Consider the following 22,208-nt stretch of genomic DNA (forward strand, 5'->3'; position numbering starts at 1 on the left):
AAGTCATTCAGGTGACATTCTTTAGTCTTTTATATTGCCGTTTTTCAGTGAATCATATCGTGAGTTCTTTAATTCAAACCTGTGATATAATGTTGGAGTTGTTTAGCATGTTAGCTATCTTTTAGCCTGTTAGCTAGCTGACCAGCCTAGTTCTAGTAAATAAAATAACTTTTCAGCCCCTCAGTTTAAAGTTAGAGTCAGAGATTAATCCATTAACAGCAGAAGAGTTTTTCGTGCTGTGGCGCAGTGATACAGAGTTCAGGTGTTGTGAGGCGGTCATAGGAGTGGTATATGGAATGTAGATTTTACAACAGCTTCGAACGCGGCTCAGCCAATCAGATTTCAGGACAGGAACTATCCGTTTTCTAAATTGAGTTTTTGTGGTGTAATAAAAGCTCAATCAAGTGCAACAGTAGCTGCACTGCTGCACTGTGTGCACATTAACCTTGTTTTAAATTAAATAAACAGAAATCTAAATGATCTGCACAAGAACAAACCAGCGGTCAGTTGATCTGCTGAGCCGGTTATTTACCCTTGTTAAAGTGAGACACATATCATTAGTTTCTTGTGAATTGAGTCAGCCAGGCTACACTGTAAACTTAAATGAGTTGACTTCACAGGTTAAAGCTTAAATAACCTCACATATAGGTTATAATTACTTTCTAATTTTCAGTGATCCACACTTCTCCAGCAAGTTAAGTTAACTCAGACAGCCCATTCATTATAAATGGTGTCCATTGAGCGGGCATTAGCATTAATAGCTCCAGACTGAGCTGGTAAACCTAAACACAAAACACCATCATGATGAGAAGAACGAAAACATGTTAAATGCTTACAAACTTCACATTTAACATGAGAGTACGATGTGACCCAAAAATAATATTTGCAAAGGGAATTATATTCATAAATAAGAAAAATTAGAGTTAAATAACAGAAACTGACAAAACTTCTAAGAATGCTGGGAAGCTTTCTGGGCAAAAAGACTTTTCAATCTGTGGGATTTATCCAGATTAACTGATTATAACTAGATTTATCTGAGTAACTTTGGTTTATACAAGAAACAGTAAGTGTTACTAGATTCGTATAAATAAAGTAAACCAAAAAAATTAGGTTAGTGCAATTAGTATGTTTTACAGCGTAGCTAACGTTATCCTAGCAGAGTTCCATACTGAGGTAAGTTAAGTTTAACTGACCGTACTGTTACATTATTTCCACATTTAGGTGTTTAAAGCAGAGCCGGGCAATAGCAAGTGAATTTCAGATCATTTTAGTGGTAAATTTGTTGTCAGTCTTAAGTAACAGCCAGCTAACTAGCCCAAGTTAGCTTGTTATCATGCTAGCATTAGCCTGTGTCCTGTGTTGTTGGGTAAGCAGAACTATCTGCTTTCTTTTTAATGTGGTAAGGTAGCACATATGCTAGCAGGGTATAAATTAAGGAACACAAATGATTGTTTTTATTAATTTATTACTTTTTTTTAATACTGGAGGTTAAACTAGTAGTTTTTTGTGAATGTAAAAGAAGAATGAGTGAGAGGCTGTTTAAATTAACCTTAGCTAATGAGCTAACACTAGCTAACTGGTACTTACAGCAGAGATGTAATGAAGGGCTTTGCTTACAGATTTGCTTACAGAGTGAGTACGATTCAGTGTCTTCTGGTTTTTTAACCCTCACTGGATAATTTGCCAACATGTTGGCTTGTCGAGGTAATTCTAACAGCAAAAATGTTTTTAGTCCTCTTTAACGTCAGCTGTAATGGCGTTTTGCCTTCTGTTAGAGACCTTGACAAGTGAACTATGATGTTCACATGATCATATCGGATATTGATCCGCAGGTAAACACAGCAGCTAAACTGTGACCCTGTTTCTTACTGTTAATGAAACGTTTCAAACCCTTTTGATAGATGAATAGAACTCACACTGAAGAAAGAACAGCTTTCTCATGTAAGGAGAAAATTTTAAAATGAAAAGTTTGCATTAGTAACATTAATGAGCTCATGTGTTCTGAGTACTGCAACTCAGCATTAAAATAATGCCTTACAAACGTAGCTTGTTTCAATTATTCTGTTTTCGTCTCTTAAAAGCCATCTCTTATTCTTCTGCTCCACCAAAGGGAACCATACACAGTATGAGTTTAAGCATTTCTTAATGGTCATAAGTACAAAAGTTAGGACAGGGCAATGTCAGTCATTGTTGGCATGAGCTCCACTGCCTTTAAACCAACGTAGAGCTCCACAGCTAGATAATTCAGTTGTGATCAAAACAGGGATCTCCAGCGTTCTCTTTTACAGAGCTGCTAGCAGGAAAAAGAAATAGAGAGAGATAAAGCACAATAGAATAGATGGTCCAAAAATGGCTAAAAAACCAGCTTTTCTTCAGTGCCCTTCACTGCACTTTTATTATCACACACCTACTCCAACACAACCGGTCTAGTTTGTGTTACGGCTTATGAATCAGCTGTGTTGAGTTGGATCAGGTGTGCTGGAGCAGAGCACTAAACTGGGCCATGCCTGAGTACACTTGGGATGGAGATCCACTGTTATAATAGAAAAAAAATAGTCGAGTGTTAATGAAATGTTTGTTAATATCTATTTTATGATCTTGGATCTATTGCAGTCTTTCTCTCTCGTTGTCTATGGGAGCATGGCCAACTGACTTCGGTGGGAATGTGTTGGGGAGAAATGATGTTTAGATATGAGATTCTGAGGTGAATGCTACGAGTGAACGCCTTTTATAGCACCCTTTATCTGTCTGGATTGTTTTTACTTCCTTAACTGAATTTCTCCATTTTACTTGCTTTACTTGGCAAGTTTATCGGAAACATCTTCATACCCTGCATACAGACGGGCGACGAATTAAAGGAGAAACCTGAATCAGTGGAGAAGCATAATGGGCGCAGATGCTCACAGACAGGTGTGCTGGATGATACAATTAAGCTGTTAACATCCTGCCACACTCTGTGGCATGTATAAAAATGCTGATCAGGCCGAGCCGACCTAGATTTTGGAGCAAGAAAGAGAGTTCATCATTGGAGCAGAGTTGGCGGGAGCTTCAGTCACAAAGACTGGCTAGTGTTTCAATAGGTACAGTGACTAAACTGCATTTAGATCTATGGGAAAATCTTCAGTAAATATGCTTGATAACACACGTCCAGTGGCCGTGATGCTTGTGCATTTGTGTGATGAGTAAAACAGAAGACCAGCTGTTCCTCAGGTGGCTGAGAATGTGAACGCCGGACGTGATCAGACTGTGTCAGCAAGAACAATCCGTCCACCACTACTCGGATAGTGTTGCAGTCCATAAACCCCTCATTACAAAGACGACTGCACATTTAAGAGTTCAGTGGGGCAAAAACCATAGGCACTGGTATACAGAAGGATCTAAAAACAAGGGATATTGACCAGATGAGTCATCTTTCGCTATATTTTCCACAAGTGGAAGTGCGCATGTGTGGCGTTCACCAAGAAAGTGTTGCCCTGAAGGCCTTGACCTCTACAGTGAGGGGGTCTTGTGGCTCTTTTATGCTATGGGCGGCATTTTGCTGGCATGGTTTGGGCGCACTTGTCTTGCTAGAGGGAAGCTATTCTGACAGATCACCTTTATCCTGTGATGAAGCATTTCCATCCTGATGTGGGTGGACGCTTCCAGGATGACGATGCTTCCTCCCCACAGGGCACGAGGGGTCACCGAATGATTTGAAGATTACAAAAATGATGTAAATTACAGGCTGTGGCATTCACAGTGATCAGATTTCGACCCAGTTGAACACCAGAGGGATATTTTGGGCCGATGTGTCGGACAGATATCTCAACCACCATCTTCAACAAGGGAATCTTTTAGAAGAATGGTGCTCCATCCCTCCAGTACAGCTCCAGAAACTCTGCCAATTTCTGTTCTGGCAGCTTGTGGTGGCTCAACTTCCTACTAAGACCCTTTTTGTTGCTTTCTCCTCAAATTTGTCACCCATCTGTATATCTTGTGTATATATATCATTTTTTTGTATTTTAAAGTAATGAGTTGAGTAATGCTGTTTCTTAATTTGTAGTGACCTACTTAATTAATCCAAAGTAAATAAAGCATGATTACTGTGTCAGAGGTCTTGCTAAAGTCTTGTGTTTTTTATCTGTTGCCAAAAAAGAGAAAAAGAAAAGAAAAAGGCCAAATACTTGATAGATTGTCTCACGGAAAGGCCATAAGCAAACAGCTATGCATACATACAAAGTTTATGATGGTTTGCAGTTCTTGAGAAAATCTGGGTAAGGAATGGTCTGGACTAAACAAAGACCATATGTGACATTTCTATCTAACAGCAAGAATCAATAAATATAGAACAGACCAGCTGAAGCTCAAGTCCAAACTATGTTTCAATGAGTTTAAATCATATGAGCTATGATCAGTTTCTAGTCAGTTTTCAAACCTGTCTAGTACACTGCATTAGTTTTATTGTTTTATCACTCTTTAATAGAATGTGAGGATATATTCGGGCTAAATACAGTCTCTGTGGCTTGTTTTTTGCAGGGTTGTTTTATATGAGTGCTGTCCCGGTTATATGAAACTGGAGGGAATGCCCGGCTGCCCCGCAGGTCAGTATTGGCTGATAATGGTTGAACTCTGCGAATGCTGATTACAGCTGACCCTCCATTACAGGGTGATGTTTTCAATAACCCTTGACAGTTATTCATTCATCCATATTTAAGCTGTAATTATATTATAAAGCCTGTGAACTGGACCACATCCAGCTAGTGCCCCTTTATGCTTCTTTGCTCTTCTTTATTTGAGCAATGCATTCCCATGTACAGAGTGTCTTTTGTGGTGCTTATAGGCCACATTATGGCAAGTGTTTGAAGGTTTGGGGTAACTCTGAGGTCAAACTGTGATTAATTTTAAAGTTATTCATTAGTTATATGTTTAGAATGGGAACACAGAGTCTGTTCCAGTCTACTGGCTTGGAAAGGGTGTATGATTACATACTCCCCTTCTGAATGAAGTACCTATAATTTCTTTCAGACTGAAATTATATGTATGTAAAATAAATAACCCAATAAAAGTTAAAAGGACCTACTTCAAAATGTAGTACGCAACCGGCTTTGCAATGTGAAAACCTATGTGATGTTGTTCTTTTGTTCTAGTTTTCTGCAACAGCAGATACAAGAGTGACAAAGCCCTTAACATAGTTGTACGTGAAGGTTTAAACACACCTGCCACTTTACATGTTTTGTCGATTTTGTAAGTGAAAATGAACACGTCCTCTTCAGACAGCACACTTAAATATGGCATTTAGTGCACAATTTATATATATATATATATATATATATATATATATATATATATATATATATATATTTATATATTTATTTATATATATATGTTCAATTCTGCAAATAAACAGTAATTGCGCATTAAATGTGCAAATGTGGATTCTCTGTAGAGGATGTGTTTTCACTTAAAAAAAAATAACAAAACATGTCATTTGACCCGGGATGCTCAAAATTTGGCATATGACTGTATAATTAATTGTGTAGTTCCATAATTACATCTACGTTTGATTTACAGTTTTTTCCGACAGGTTGAAGCCTGCATTTCTGACATTTTTTCCATTTGTTTTGATGGTTTGTATGTCATAAAACGATGTAAACATGGCAAAAAGTAAAGGACAGTTTATCCTTCTGCAAGACAGGACACACAGCGATGCCCAAAACTATAGTAAAATATCTCCTTTTCTACTTACAAGCACAAATTGGAAGTTTGTTTTGCTCAGCTACAAGTGAAAGACAATAAAAATAACAAATTGTACTCAAGGGTGATGCAAGTTTGCGTGATTTTTTTCCTAATTAAAATGCATAAGAACGGCAGTCATGGCAGAAACAGGTTAGACAGTGAAGGATCAGATGAGTGGAAGTTACTATTTACTTTATGTATTGAATGTATGGAATTTTTTTATATTCACATTGTGTTCGTCCACCAGTGGCCCCCATTGACACCGTGTATAGAACACTGGACCTGGTGAAAGCCGACATCACTAAAGAGTATTCCGACATATCCAGGATTAAAGAGGAGATTGATGGAAGTGGCACATACACCATGTTTGCTCCTAATGATGATGCCTGGAACCAGTTAGATGGTGTATGTATAATCTTCTGTCTTCTGTAATCTTAGTCAGTTTCACATTCTTGTGGAATTTAGACTTGGATATATTCTAATAATAGTATTACATACAGTTAATATATATAGTCTTTATGTAGCATGTAGGATCATTAGTATCTGGATATACGTTTTTGACACATAAATTGGTGCACAAGCAGGTACGCAGGAATTAATGAATATACAGTACCTTGCAAAAGTTTAAAGCACCTGAGTAAATTATATTTAAAAAGCTGTTTATCTGGTCAGTAGAGTTTATTTGATTAGAACAGCACTGATATTAGAATAAATGCAAATTACATTAATACAATAAGTAGTGATTTTATCTTTATCAGTGTATTAGGGCAACCATTTCCAAAGCTCTCCTCGAGGAAGCCCAGCATTATTTGTAATGATCATCCTGGTTTGGCCATATAATACTTTATTAATTTAAATGAGGTGTGCTGGTGACAGTGGCTGCGGAAATCAAGGAGAAGTCGAGAGAGTTCTGCTCTTCTGACCGACTCACAACATATCAATAGTTTTTTTGGAAACGTGATATTTGCTTACTTTCTACTGCATTATTGCTTGAATTTATTCTAATGTTATATAGCAGGGGTTTGGCAACCCAAATGTTAAGAAAAGCCATTTTGTCAAGTTTCAACAAAAATCTAACCACCTTGGGAGCCACAACATTTCACGTCCATTTTATTGAAGTAACGTTTCACCATCTTGGCTGTAAATGTGTCTCAGTATGTGCTAATGTCCTAGTATAGACTAAAAAAATATAATATAAACAAATATGCAGACTTACTTTGCTCTGCTTTAAGCTTTAGCTCAGTTATAGCTGCTTTTCTCACATCTCTGGCAGGAAACTTTCCCGCAAAACTAAAGCAGTTTCTTATAAAAAGGCTGAAATCAGCTTCTTGCTCCAATTTTCCCACTCCACCTTAAATGGTGCCTTAGCCGCCAGAATGTAGCTAACTATGTACCTAACTCTTGCATGATTTAAGGTGGAATGTAAAAATTTGAATAAGAAACTGACTTCACGAGAACAGCCTCACGACTTTTTAGTGTTTGACAGTTTCTCGCTGCAGATTAAATGTATCAGGAAAGCAGCTGGAGTGATTATAAATGAAATAATTTGTCTTCAGTTCCACTCGTCTCCAAACTTTGCCTTTTCGTTAACTACTAGCTACTTGTTGTCTGCATAGCTAGCTGTGTAACCAGCAGTCTGCACACCAGTCTTCAGAGTTAAAGGGTGAATAAGCAGTTATACATATAACTCCAGCGTTTAAGACCATTTATTGTTAAAAAGCTTTATTTTACTGCCAGGGAGGATTATTTTATCTCTACCTAAATATCTAATTCTGCTGTGGAGCTGCAACAGGGCAGTAAAAGAGACACATTCAGCTCCAGAGCTGACCCCTGTTATATAGTCTTTTATTGTCCAGAGAAATGATTTTAAACAATTTGCTTGGACGTTTGCTCAGTGCCATGTATCACAACATGCTATATGGCAAAAACTGCTTATATTCATATTGACAAAATTACCTACTGGTCATTTTTTTATGTGTTGTAACAGACTGCAAGAAAGGCCCTAGAGAGTATTGTGAACAACGAGCTGTACAACACTTTGCACTACCACATGGTCAACAAGCGTCTCCTTACTAAAGACCTGAAGAATGACATGAGCCTGGAGTCAATGTATAACAACCTGGGGTTATACATCAACCACTATTCCAATGGAGTATGTATCAAAATAAACACCACATAGAATTATGCATATACGATAATGATTTTGTTTATAACAGCTGCCTTGTATTTCTGCTCATTGGTCATCTTATATAACCTAGAAGGACCTCATAAGTGTACAATTACAGACTGAAGCATGTCTGTTGCCATGCACCATTTGTTTGCAGGTGTTTTTATACATATCAATGGCACTGCTATGTTAAGTCTGGTGTGAAAGTGGGTGGGAAGGATGGAGGGGTGGAGAGGTTGGACAGCTGCCCCCTGATCACTGATGGTGAAACCATTCTCCCATTAGAGGCAAAAAGTGGAAAAGAAGAGACATACTCGCAAGGAGAATGCTCGAGTGGGGTGGGGGGGGACTCTCCTCTTAAAGGCACAAAAACCTGCCCCACTGCACTATGGAAGTCAATGAGGTAGCAGAAATTTTGGGGTGGCATCTGGGGTGGCCAGTCAGATTTCAGGGTGGCCATTCTGGTCACTGCTTTGAAACCACTCATGTTTCTGTGCTCAGAAGGTGACCGTTAATTAAGCGTGGCTAAATGGCTAACATAAATTGTGCATGCCTGCCGAAGTCTGTAACTGTACTGTAACACTGAGATGGGTGTGTTTTTTAAAAAACAATCAATAGTGTGTAAATCGCTGCTGACGGAGGAAAAAGTCAGATCTCTATTCTTTGTCGTTTTTCAGTTTTTGACTTACTTTGAAAATGCCTGTTGCTCTTTACATTGTGTGTAAATGTCATGATGAATAGACCAAAAGAAACGGCCCAAAATGACTTGGAAAAAATTCTGGTATATCTGCTTACATTAAAAGCAAAGTAGGTTTTTTCCTTCTCCTGTAAAATTACCATTTTGGAGACATGAGTTTCTTCCAACAAAGGTCTGATATATTTCTTATCACATGACAACTGACATAGGCCTGAACACGTATTCCAGTATCCATCATCTGTCATTAAGGTTGCTCTTGCCAACTTTGCTATCAAGTTAAAATAACATCTGATGTCACGTCCGATGAAAATGAGCTTTTGTCTGACATTAAGGTTATGCCATGACACTTTCTGGGGTGAAATGATGTAGACTTTATAGCTCAGTGTGTGTCATAGTGACACAATGCTGATAAAACTTTCACTGTACCATTTATAAGATTTAAGCTGTCACATGGTCAGCATTGTCATTGTGATACACACTAAGATACAAAGTCAGTTGTTGTAAATGCAACCTCATTTTACCCAAAAAAGTTTCATGAACCATCGTTCAGTGTCTGAACAAATCAGTGTCACTCGACAGCCAGACAACAGACGACACCTACTGGAACAAACGTGTTGAAATATTTATGTAGGCTTATGTCAGTTGTCATGACGAGCTTATATAGGCGTCATGTAGCCTTGAGAACACTATCACACTGTAAAGTGTTACCAAACAGATTTTATTCATTGTTATTTACTGTGTACGTGTCTGATTGCGATCACTGCTCTACGGTCTGCAGATTGTGACAGTCAACTGTGCCAGGATCATTAATGCTAACCAGGTGGCCACGAATGGCGTGGTGCATGTAATTGACCGAGTAATCAGCGCAGTGGGTAACACCATCAAGGAGGTGATTAACAACCACGAGGAGCTCGGCTCATTGAGTGTATGTATAATGATTTATTCTCTAATATCCTTTCACAGTAATTGAACACACCGTACAACATTGTTTTGTGTAAGGGCCACATTAAGAGGAAATAAAATTATAAAGAGTGTGAACGAAAAAGTTCTTCAAAGAACGTTTTAGTCTATACTTTGCTTTTGTGTATTCAGAAATGAATGAGGCAATTTTTCAGACAACACTGTGGTTATAATTTCTTGGCTTTAGGCTGCTTTTAGCGTGGAATCAGGCTTGTTAGAAAAACTAGGTGAGCCTGGTCACTACACTCTATTCGCTCCAACCGATGAAGCCTTTGACAAAGTGGACAGAGAAGTCATCGAGAGAGTGCTAGGAGACAAGAATGTCGTCCAAGGTAAGAGCTTTTCCAGTGGACCTTAACAAATGGTACTTCTAAGTAATACATTAGTTTGTGACACATTTTATGATACTCCTAAATCAGAGTCTTACAGCATTGCTCATTTTGGAGACCTCATCACTGTTAATGCATTTATGGCAAATAAGGACATGCTAGATAAAAAGGTCTTTTGCTGTCATGGCTCAATTGATTCTAAAGGTCCACGTCTCGTATTTCTAAGTAAACGGGATGAATACAGCCGGCTGGAAGCTGCGTTCAGTTCTCAGACAGTGGGCAAACAGCAGACCTAACCACAGTCGCTGGGGCATCCAAAGTCAAGACAGTCTGCTCCCACTCACTGTTCCTGGGAGGAAATGCTTGAACAATGCTGTATCGGATCTTGATAAACGATGACTTTTTGTCGTGTGTGGGTTTTAAACTTTGTCATTCGTATACCAGAATTGCGCATGCAGTTCCAGAACCAGTGAAACTTCCAGCAATTTGGACAAAAATATATCCAGCAACTGATAAAAGTATTCAAAGTCATCAGAGATCAGAAGAGTAGCACTATAGGCTTGAATATGTTAGCTAAGTATACTAAGTAGGGTGGATCATTCTCAGCACTGCAGTAACACTGACGTGGTGGTGGTGTGTTAGTGTGTGTTGTGCTGGTGCGAGTGGATCAGACACAGCAGTGCTGCTGGAGTTTTTAAACACTGTGTCCACTCACTGTCCACTCTATTAGACACTCCTACCTTGTCAGTCCACCTTGTAGATGTAAAGTCAGAGACGATAGCTCTCTGAGTGCTGAGAATGATCCATCACCCAAATAGTACCTGCTCTGTGAGGGTCCATGGGGGTCCTGACCACTGAAGAAGTATGCAGAGAAACAGATGGACTACAGTCTGTAACTGTAGAACTACAAAGTGCACCTATATAGTAAGTGGAGCTGATAAAATGGACAATGAGCGTAGAAACAAGGAGGTGGTCATAATGTTATGCCTGATCGGTGTATATACTCCTATGTTCCTGCATAGAGTGGCATGGCCTTGTAGCACTTTCTAGTTGGAGGCATCGATCGTTACAATACAAAGAAGTTCACCTGCCAGTTGTAGTGACTCTGGCCTAAAGGAACACAGCAACAGAATCTGCGGTGACTTTTTTGATGATTGAGTCTTTTAAACACGTTGTGGGTCACTTGTTGGTCAGGATGATTCTTTTTCTGTTCAGGGTTGTTTTTGCTCTCCGAAGAGGTCACATCAAAAATCAAGACTTTGGTCTGTAGCACATGCTTCTTATTTCAGAGCTAGCACCTCTGCCCGGTCCAGATCAACTCAAGCAGTTCATACACTGAAAAAAAAGTGTGCAGCATGAGAGACCCAGTCATTACGAGAGATCAGAGGAGTCAGGCGCTCCAGCAGTTGCTCCAAAACACATGAAACAGAGTGCCAGACCTCCTTAGGGCTGCAGTGTTCTGGGTCATAAGCCAAGCCTGCTTTATAGGAAGGAGTTTAAGACCGCCAGCCACTCCACTGTATTGGTTTTGTTCAGCCCTGCTAAGGTAGTGGCTCTTGAAACAAAACAATAAAGAGGGATGGATAGATATGGCATTATGCGCTCTCACACACACACACAACACACACTTTGCATGAACGGACAGTGAGAATTAGCAGAACAGACGGTGTTCCTGGGAAAGCGATAATGTGCTTAGTGTGGTTTCTGAGAATTGTCCACTTGTCTTTCCAGATAGCCTCTGCACAGGAAGGACTGGGTGGATGTCTGGCAGATTACATCACACTTTACTGTCTGTTCAGGTCAATAACCCCAGAGTGTCGAAGTGGACACAGCCTAAGGCTGCAGGATGTGGTTAAAATAGCATAGTGTAGGGATACGTAGGCCATCATCATTTTAATAGAGAACGTGATTGTTCTACAGCCAAATAAGCCGATTTTTAGTCAACCTTCATTTCCAACTTGAAGCTCCACACTGTCTGGGCTAAATGAGCACACAAAGTACACTAACACATATCCAGTACTTTCTTTTAGCCAAAGTTGCAACATAAATAAAATTATTTGCTTTTTTGATGAGCCAACCTGGCATATTAAATTCTTAACCGAAACATTAGTTTCTTGTAACATGAATCAAATAAAGTGCTTCATAGAAAATAAGAGACGCCTGGCTGTTTAGTACAATGAGTCATGTGTAATTATGCTGCAGCATTTTGGTATAGATGTACACAATACAGCCAAAAGTTTGTGGACATCCCTCCTAATTTTTGAGTTCAGCTGGTTCAGCCAACCCATTGCTAAAATCGAGCACATAGACAAACATTGGCAGCACTGCAAAAGAGAGTATCTTGTCAAGTAAAATGATCTGAAATCTAGTCAATATATCCAATATTTCTCCTGCTGAAATTGTTGTAAGCTTATTTTAAGATTATTTAACTTATTTCCAAACATTTTTTACTTGTTTTAAGTAATTTTATTAAGTAAAATTATCTCATTATCTATGGCAGATAATTTTGCTTGTTTTAAGAAATGTGCTTGAAACAAGCTAAATTGGCTGCCAGTATAGTGAGATAATAAAGTGACTAGAATTAAGATAATTGCACTTGACAAGATACTATTTTTTGCAGTGAGTAGAATGGATCATACTGAGGGGAGTGATTTTAAACGATCATAGAACGCCTTTGCCTCAAGTCATCTTGCACTGCTAGATCTCTGGACTACTGGATGACTGGAATGCATAGTCTGAACAGTAAAGTTTGATAGGAGAGGAATAATAATCCGGGCTGTTTTTCAGGGTTTGTGCTTGGCCTCGTAGTTCTAGTGAAGAGTAATGTTAATGGTACAGCATAAAAAGACATTTTAGACCAGGGGTGCACAACTCTGGTCCTGGAGGGCTGGTGTCCAGCATAGTTTGGAGGTCCGGCTCAAACACACCCACTTAACCTGGCAATTAAAAGATAAGTGTAATCAGGTGTGTTGGAGCAGGTAAATCACCAAACTGTGCTGGACACTGGCCCTCCAGGACTGGAGAACTGCACCCCTGTTTTAGACAATTTATAGCAATGGTTTGAGGAAGGCCCTTTCCTGTTCCAGCATGACTGAACCCCTGTGCACAAAGTCCATAAACACATAGTTTAACAAACTTGGTATGGAAGAAATCCGGTGGCCTACACAAAGGTCTGACCGCAACACCGCTAAACACCTTTGGGATGAATTGGAATGTCGATTGCGAACATCAGTGCCTGACCTCAAAAATGCTCTTTTGAGTAAACTTGCACACTCCAAAATCTTGTGGAAAACCTTCCCAGAAAAGTGAAGGCTTTTATAGTCACAAAAAGAAGGGCAACTCCATATTAATGCCATGGTTTTAGAATGGGATGTCCAACAATCTCATATAGGTGTGATGGTCATGTGTCCACATACATTTGGCCACATAGTGTGCAGCAGGAGCAGCATTCAAATGCAGTGCAAGCTCACCTACCCAGCTTATATTATTTACATCATAAAACTGCAACACAGATCAGCCAAATTCGAAATAATAAACTGGCCGTTAACCTTTAGATCAAAAATCTGCCAATTTCCGATCTTGGCTGATTCCGATCTCCCGACATCCCTAGCATGTTGCAATTACATTCCTTCATGCCTTGCAGTACATTAAAACCATACTGGTGAACCCTTAATGTGACACGGTTCACAACTAGTTCGCATTATTTAGATTAAAATCATGTATGTTTGTTGGATGACGTGATTGTCTTGCTTCATCCAAAAACTCACACAAGCTCATCAAGTGTGGGAATTGATCAGGAAGCTCAAAACACACAATAATACATTTCATGATTTGTTTGAGGGTTTGTTTACATGTTGAAAGCCCATTTTTGGAAAAATCAGTATTGCAGAGGCTAGTAGTGCAATAACACTTACCAAATGAAATATTGTGCATGCATTCTCTGAATTTGCACTTTCTCTCTTTCTCACTCTCCCTGTACTCCAGCCCTTCTGAAGTACCATCTCTTAAGCTCAGTGCAGTGCTCAGAAGCCATAATGGCTGGCTCTGTGTACGAGACAATGGAGGGCAGCACTATTGAAATCGGCTGCGATGGAGACAGTCTCACGGTCAACGGCATTAAGATGGTGCTGAAGAAGGACATTGTCACCAGAAATGGAGTCATCCACCTCATTAATCAAGTACTCATGCCTGACTCAGGTGAGTGTCTTACCACAGATACTATAGTAAATTGTACCGTCTAGCACTTTGTTAACTAACATTTTGTAACCAGTCTTTGCACTAAGCACTAGGCAGTTGTCTAGGGCTCCCATGAGACAAGAGCCCCATTAAATTAAAAAATAAATATGCTGTACATGTTGGTGTTAAATAGCCTATTCCAAAATATATCTACATTGTAAAATGCATTGCAATTGTAAAATTATTTGCAATTGCAATGACTATTGTCAATAATTTTAATGCAGCCTCACCCCTGGTCATGGTCATAAAGGGCTATTCCATGTTTTTAAGTAATGACATAAGTGCCAAAGACAGACTGGTATGAACAAAACAATCAAGCGATAATCTATATTATGGAGAGGATGTTCTTCTGTGTGATTTTCTGGGCATTGAAAGAAAATCAATTAAAGTGATCTAAGTGCAGCAGAAAAAAAAAACATAAAAATAGGGAGGAAAGCAAAAGTATAACTAAGTTTTTCGGTCAGAATAGAGTGCTGACCAGGCTCAGCAGACTGCATATAATGCTACCATTAATGCTATGTATATGTATAGTTTGCTCCAAAAAACAATTTATTTTAAGATACTTCTCTCAAAATGTATTTGAAACACGTTACTTAATACTTTGTGGAAAAAGTAATCCCATTACTTTAATTCTACGTTACTCTGTACTAAATTATCCCACTAAATTGACAGATAATTTTGCTTGCTTCAAGCATATTTCTTAAAACAAGCAAAACGATCTGCCAATACTGTGATATAATTTCACTTTTCACAAAACTACTGGGGTAAAAATGTCTTGACGTAAGTTAAATAATCATATAATCTTTTTACAACAATCGTCTTAGATTAGATATGTTAACTAGATTTAAGACAGCAGTGCAACAGCAACGCTTTGTACACATGTACACTACTCAAGGACACTGGCAGTTACAATTGAAAATCTCAGCTGCCATTTCATGGGATCTGACAGGCAAATGGAAACAATTTTAATGCACTAAATATTAGGAAAAATCTCTACATTCAAAATTTGTTTAATTTATTCAGATCAAAAGCAACTTTGCCATGTAGTATGTATTGTAATGTAAATGGTTCCATGGTCTTGACATCTCTCTGTCTCTCCTTTTCTTTCTCTCTGTCTCTCGGTCCTCCTGAAGCTAAGCAAGTGACAGAGCTGATAGGCAGGAGCCAGAGCACTTTCAGTGATATGGTGTCTGAGCTGGGCTTGTCTGCAGCAATGAGACCTGAGACTCAGTACACACTGCTCGTTCCACTCAATGGAGCCTTCAACGGTGCGTCTAACACCATGCCACGACAACAGACCTGCACGGTTCATACAAAAAAGACATCGACTGCACTGACTGCAGTTCATTTCTATAAAGGGGCTATATGTAGGGCTGTCAGGATTACTGGATTAGGATCAATTTACTTATTAAAACAATTATTTGATTAAAATGCACACTCTTGATACATTGGTTTGTAGTTTGAATGATAATTAGGGCATTCACAGGTCATTATAAAGCCATGTTTAGCAGTCTAAACATTCTCTTCAAGTCTTTTAGTGAGCATCACTGAAAGAGAGGAAACCCACACCAGCAGGATCTCATGAATGCATTTAAGTTTGTAGTTATAAATTGCATGCATACGAAAAAAAGTAGAATGTTTTCTGTTATAAATTGCAAAATTATTGCAAGATGACTGAATTACTAATATGACCGATAGTGACAGCCCTAGATATGTGTAAAATTAGAATTATTTTGTTTACATTCCTTTTGTTTATTATATATATGCTCTAAAGTTTTTTGAGTTTGTTGTATGCATTTCCCTCCAGAATGATATGGCAAATGCGCTGATATGGCAAAAGTCTTTGTTGTTTATTAGTTTGATCTTGTGCTGAACATATAAGAGAAAACCAAAATTTCCTGAGGGAAAATTGCTGAACAAAAATATTTATACCAAGCTTGCCAAGAATTTTAGAGGGCACTGTATTTGTGATACTAGATGCATAATCTTTTATTATTTTTATTTTTATAGTTTAGCCTATTTTCCCCTTACCCCAAATAGTAGTATAGCTTTGTTAAGGATCACAACACATGTTTTGGTTTCATGATGCTTTAGCAAAACTGCATCCAGAATTGTGTTCATGTATGTGATGAAAGAAAGGTACACACTAACACTCGAAAAGGTGGTAAACCCGAAAAGGAGAATTCTGTTATGATTTAACTTATGACAAAAAGGCTTAAAACCACCTGAGCACCTGCCCCTCTGCCCTCAAACTCAGAGTGCTCTCTTGGGTGGTGTATATACTAACTATATTTTATGTCACCCCTGCCATTCTTCAAGATCCATTTCAGGGAGACCATGGGAAATAGAGCTTGTGGTTCAGCTTGTGTTGTCTTGGGCCTCTGATGCAGTACTGACTGCTTTTGGTTCTCCCCAGTAACTCAGACTCAGACAGTCCGGTTTTGAGGTTGTGTCTGATTTTTGCAGTGGTTTCCCTGAAGTGTCTGGGGAAAAACTCTGTTCGTCAGTTTGTTTGTCTGCCCAACTGACAGTTTTAGGCCAATTGTGTCATTTAGCATAAATATTTGTTAGCGCATTGGCCAATCTTAATGAGAGCTACCAGAAGTCACAGAGTCTGTCTAAAATGAAGCTTTTTCCAAGAAGAATGCCTTCAAAATGAACTCCAGGCATGTATTACCAAAGATCCAAACTATTCAACTTCTGCAAAATGAGGAATGTCATTTCTCCTTCATATTTAAACGTTATTTCTTATGACCAAACTTAACGAAACTGGCATTCTCAACCAATTAGTGAGTGTCTGTTAAAATTGTTACTAAAGTAAAACACGGCCGAAGAAGATCACATCCCAGCTGCTCAAATAACATTAGTGTATCACAGAATTAAGCACTATGAGAGCTTCTTGTCTCAGGTACGGTTGGTAAACGAGGAAACGAGGAACTAGGAAACCCCACCAATCTCTTTAATAAAGCACTGCATTCCACAATGTGGCTATTTTGAGCAACAAGTAAACATAATGTTAGAAATAAGGGGTGTTAATAACTTGGTACGCCAAGGTTTTATTGTTGTAAAAACAGGGGTTTATATGAGATTCTGGGGAGTTCTTAAATAGAGTTATAACAACATGGTACATAATGAAATAGTGTAGTAAGTAATGCCACAGCTTTGCATGCTGGCAACTGGGGTTCACATCCCAGCATAGCTAGTAATGTTAGTGCTATTGTCTGCCTTTGAAATGCTACATTTGGTTTTATCTAAAACGTAATTACACTGACTCTCTTGATAAGAATGATCACAATATAAAGTCAATCAAATTGAGCTTAATTCATGTTCATGTTGCCCATTTTTCCCCTTGAGCCCCTGCCCCCCAAAACGTCTGCACACAGGCCTGATTGATCTACCACTAGGTCAGTGTTCTAATGGTAATCATTGTTCTAACGTAGTCACCTATGTGTGTGATTTGTAGAGGAGGTGATGTTAATGGACCAGCGTCTGCTGAAGATTATTTTGGAAAACCACATCCTGAAGCTCAAGGTCACCCTGAGTGATCTTTACAACGGCCAACTGCTGGAGACACTGGGAGGGAAGTTCCTCAGAGTCTTTGTCTACCGCACGGTTAGTGTGTGTGTGGATGAAAGAAAGAGAAAGTGAGAGGACAAGATGGAAACTGCTCAAGTTCAAATAGTTACAAAGTGTGAATGATGGCAACCACTTGTTCAGTAGATGCAAACAACTGCATTTTAAATGCTTCACTGATTAATCCTTGGCAATTGTGCGTAAGCCTTTGTTTGCTTTCACTCCAGCCTGTCCAGAAGTCTCTTGTGTCAAATTGCCTTTCCTTCCTCAGTGCCTGTTATTCTTCAGTATTCTGAAAGTAGTCCAAAACGCCTGTCAACATTATCCATCACCTCATTATCCATGTGCAGCGCATGTGTGTCCTGCGCTAAATCACTGTACTCACAAACACATGCATGCGTTTTTGTGTGTCTATGCGTCAGGCTGTGTGCATCGAGAACGCCTGCATGGTCCGAGGTAGTAAAGAGGGAAGCAATGGTGCTCTTCACCTGCTGACATCTTTGATCAAACTGCCCACGACCACCGTCTATGAGCTGCTGGAGGCAGACGGACGCTTCACGTGAGTTTACAACAATTACCATTATTTATATGCACCCCAGACTCAGTTGCATCTAATTACTGCCAAATTGGTACCATGCATTGTGGGATTAAATGCAGGAAATGCTTTATGGAGGCAGATGACAAGAGAACATGGAATGTGATATCGCTTAAAAAAGCAGTTGTTAATTGAGAGATTACTCAAAAAGCAGTGGTGGACGAAGTACACAAACCATGTACTTGAGTTAAAGTAGAGACACCCAAGGTACAATATTACTCTAGTAAAAGTAGAAGTTCCTCCCTTTAGACCTCCACTTGAGTAAAAGTACGAAAGTATTTGCCTTCAAATGTACTTAAGTATTGAAAATAAAAGTACTAAAAGATTAATTGTGGCTCTCATGTCCTACTACCATTTTTGTAACAAGACTCTTGCTACTCATTTTAGGTGAAAATACTCCAGTGTCACTCTTGGTAAACCAATCTTTTAATAGAGTCATTAATTAGTGACGCTGATGTCTATTAAAATTATCATAAGCTGAAGGCAAACAATTTCCATTGAGTAGAACTGAGTGGCTCTGAAATAACTTTTTGCAAACAAGCAAAGTTTCAGTTTAAGATTTATTTGCAACTTATTTACAAGTTTAAGTTTAATAAAACTTAAACTTGCTTTAAACTCAGGTTCACAAATGAGTTTCCTTTGCTATATTGCATTTGTAGGTCTCTGTTCATAAACATAAATTAGCAAAAACAAATTTATAATAAAATGAAAGTGTTTGTATGAATTCAGAAAAAAAGACGTCAGTCACAACTGCATATGTGTACATATTTCTATATTGTGGTCTATTTACACAAAGTTAGGTTAGTTCATCATTTATGTTGAATAGACTCTCCCAAAATTTTATGCTGCTGCACTGATGTTGAACCGTGTGCTGCACTGGGTCGATATGACCAACAGGTCAAAACAAGCTCAAAACAAAGTGACCGCTGTGCCCTGATTGGTGTTCTTGCTTTGCGATTCTTTAGTTTTGACATGTTACGTTTTTATACACACATAAACCAAAAGGAACGACAGATTTCTCATAATGTAGTGGAGTAAAAAGTGAGATATTTGACTTTGAAATGTAGTGGAGTGAAAGTAAAAAGTCACCAAAATGGAAAAACTTCAGTAAAGTACAGATACAGGAAAAAACTACTTAAGTACAGTAATGAATTACATTTACTTAGTTACTGTCCACCACTGTCAAAAAGTTGCTGTTAGCTTGTTTTTCACTGCACATTCTTTTAGAGCCATTCTGGAATCTTGCAGGCCAACATTTGGTTTTGCAATAGCAGAGGATTTTAACAGCAATGCTACAAAACTTAAATAAGTGTTATGTATCAAGTGTGGTGTTCAGGTCTGTGGGACCCATTTTCAATGTTTACCAAAAGAAAGAATGATCTGATTTATTATTATTTCAGCCTCAGATTCTTGGTCTTTGCTCATTTTCTGTGAAGAACATAAAAATAACCCATTTTCAGTGTCTTCACTCTGTTCACCCCCCACACATTTATATTACACATGTGGTGTTGGGTGAACCCACGGGGAGTAAAAGTGTGGAGGTGCTGTGTCCTTCACTCTGTTCTCCTCCTACATGGCCTGCTGTTAGTGTGTGTGTGTGTGTGTGTGTGAGGGTGGACAACATGGACAGGCTGCTGACTGGCTACAGCTGCTAAAGGAGAACCCTACTCTGGACACTGTGATATTTTAAACATCTGGTATTTTTACATAAATTGTTATGGCTGTATTGATTTAAAGAACAATACTGTGGTGGGTCCAGCAGACCACTGAGTAACAAACACATCAACACCACACAAGGGTTAAATAGTACCAACTTGCCATTTCTACCTTCTGCCTGAACTTTTTGGACTTAACCCTGGTAGCAGATAGTTATGTGATTGTTGTAAATGAGAAAACACTGCAAAACATGCGATTGCACTAAGGTTCTTTGCGTCTAATTTTTTTTTAATACCGTAAAGGATGATTTGACTTGAATGTTCCAGAGTGTTCCTGTCTCTGATGGACACTGCGGGGCTGACAGACTTGCTAAAGCAGGAGGGAGGGTACACAGTCTTTGCCCCAACTGATGACGCATTTGATGGCCTGACGGAGGAGGACATGACTCTTCTCAGCAGTAAATTTCCTCCTTCCTTTCTCTTTTATATCTCCTTAATGCTCCTCGGCCCCTCCTATGCTTCTCCATATGTTTTCTTTGAGAATTTCTTTCTTACTTGTAGCCCAGAGTCTTAACTTTCACTTGGCAACATGTTTGTGTTTGTAGAAGTAAAAGAGATGTTTTGTTATGATTTGATTTCTTTGGTGCGTGTACAGTAAAGTGCAAACTTAAACCTGTTGACACAGAATGTTAATGTTATTAACTGCATAACTAACAATGCAATTTTTCATATAGGTAATGTAAATCAAATAGCAAAGAATAATGACTCTCATCCCAAGCTTCATTTTATTTTGAAATGCATCTTCTAAGGTTTGATTTCTCCTCAAATTCTTTTCCACTGTTACATGAAACACTAATGTTTATTTAATGAACCAAAGCAGTCAGACGTCTAGTAGAGAATAGGCTATTATCGTCAGAGATTGGCTGAAATTTTTTGGAATAACCACCATACAAACTTATAACTGGTGGAACCAGTTTCATATAAAACTCTTCATAAACTCTTTTCCAACCCTTGTTCAGGTGATGTGAACGCTCTGAAGACAATCCTGCTCTACCATTTCAGCAATGGTGTCTTTATCAATGGAGGCATGGAAGGTGGAGTGACCAACCTGCTCACGACCATCCAGGGCAACAACCTTCAAGTGATGTCTGTGCGTGCATTTTCATCAGACTTCATAACATGTCCACTTATCACACACACACAAACTCATGCATTAGTTTCTTCAAAGACCTTCAGAATTGTATTTTTAAATGGGTCGTTCTGCAGAAACGTCATTTTTTTTAATCTATCCATAGGAGTCACTGGTGTTACTGGTCGTCATTGGTCTTACACATAATAAAGGTAACACCAGAGACATTTTAATGAAAAATGCATTTTACAAAATGGCTGCTACAGAGCATCAAACCACATGTTGTCAATCATGGAATATCCACTAAAATATGGAATTTAATCCATTTGAATTCTATTTTTTCACAATTACCTAAGAATAAAGTCGGTCACACCAGTGACTTCAGCTAAAAGCTTCATATGAAATCATGAGCTAAATGAGAAAATCTCTGCTAACTGAAAGACACAGTGGACTCACCATGTGCTTTTCTTCATAGATCTTCAGAAAACAGGTAAAAGGAAGTCAAGTGATGTCATCAGTGTGATTTTTATTTCAAAATAAGAGTTTTTTTTGTTGCGCAGTAACACCAGTGACACGACTCCTGGGGACCACAATTTTAATTATATATTTTATAATATTTATTTGTCATTTGTTTTCTTTATGACATTTAAATCATATATTTAATAGTCATGTAGAGATTATTGCAGTGAAAATTGCAAAAAAACATGATTTCTTCCACAAAATATGACACTCAGCCTTTACACATGACTGTGAGGATGAGCTCTTCTGTCATGCTGGAATTCTATATGATTGATTTAAAAACTAATATTGCTAAATTGAGGCTCAAGAAGGTGCAATTGTTAAAATAACTTGTTGTTTTATTTTAAAATATAAATAAATTGTAACTCTAACATGCCTTTTAAGTGTAAAATATCTGTAAACGCTAGGGACACAAAAATGGACGTTTCTGTAGAATGACTCACATATTTAACTCCTCTTAGATGGTATATTATAGTTATACAGACTGGTATTTGTGTACATTTTTTAGCTATAGCGTGTGTTTACATTTTTTGCATTGAAAACAAATGTTTTCTCATTACATTCAAAAAAAGTGTGGGGCTCCGTGTAGCAATTTAGTTTTGTATATCACATTGAGCTTGAAACTCATGGAAT

The 22,208-nt window shown here is 38.4% G+C and overlaps 1 protein-coding gene across 2 annotated transcripts in view; it reads left to right on the top strand.

The window, feature by feature from the left end:
• Positions 1-22,208, top strand: part of postna (periostin, osteoblast specific factor a) — a 55,132-nt gene that overhangs the window by 16,531 nt on the left and 16,393 nt on the right. For both annotated transcript variants that reach the window (XM_036594415.1, XM_036594414.1), the window contains exons 3-13: positions 4,516-4,580; positions 5,963-6,120; positions 7,703-7,867; positions 9,358-9,504; positions 9,727-9,871; positions 13,853-14,065; positions 15,238-15,372; positions 17,568-17,716; positions 18,100-18,236; positions 20,255-20,385; positions 20,947-21,077. In XM_036594415.1, coding sequence (XP_036450308.1) covers positions 4,516-4,580; positions 5,963-6,120; positions 7,703-7,867; positions 9,358-9,504; positions 9,727-9,871; positions 13,853-14,065; positions 15,238-15,372; positions 17,568-17,716; positions 18,100-18,236; positions 20,255-20,385; positions 20,947-21,077 — 1,576 coding nt within the window. The remainder of the gene's footprint in view (positions 1-4,515; positions 4,581-5,962; positions 6,121-7,702; positions 7,868-9,357; positions 9,505-9,726; positions 9,872-13,852; positions 14,066-15,237; positions 15,373-17,567; positions 17,717-18,099; positions 18,237-20,254; positions 20,386-20,946; positions 21,078-22,208) is intronic.

Source organism: Colossoma macropomum, unplaced genomic scaffold (assembly GCF_904425465.1).
Source record: "Colossoma macropomum unplaced genomic scaffold, Colossoma_macropomum, whole genome shotgun sequence".
Lineage (NCBI taxonomy): Eukaryota > Metazoa > Chordata > Actinopteri > Characiformes > Serrasalmidae > Colossoma > Colossoma macropomum.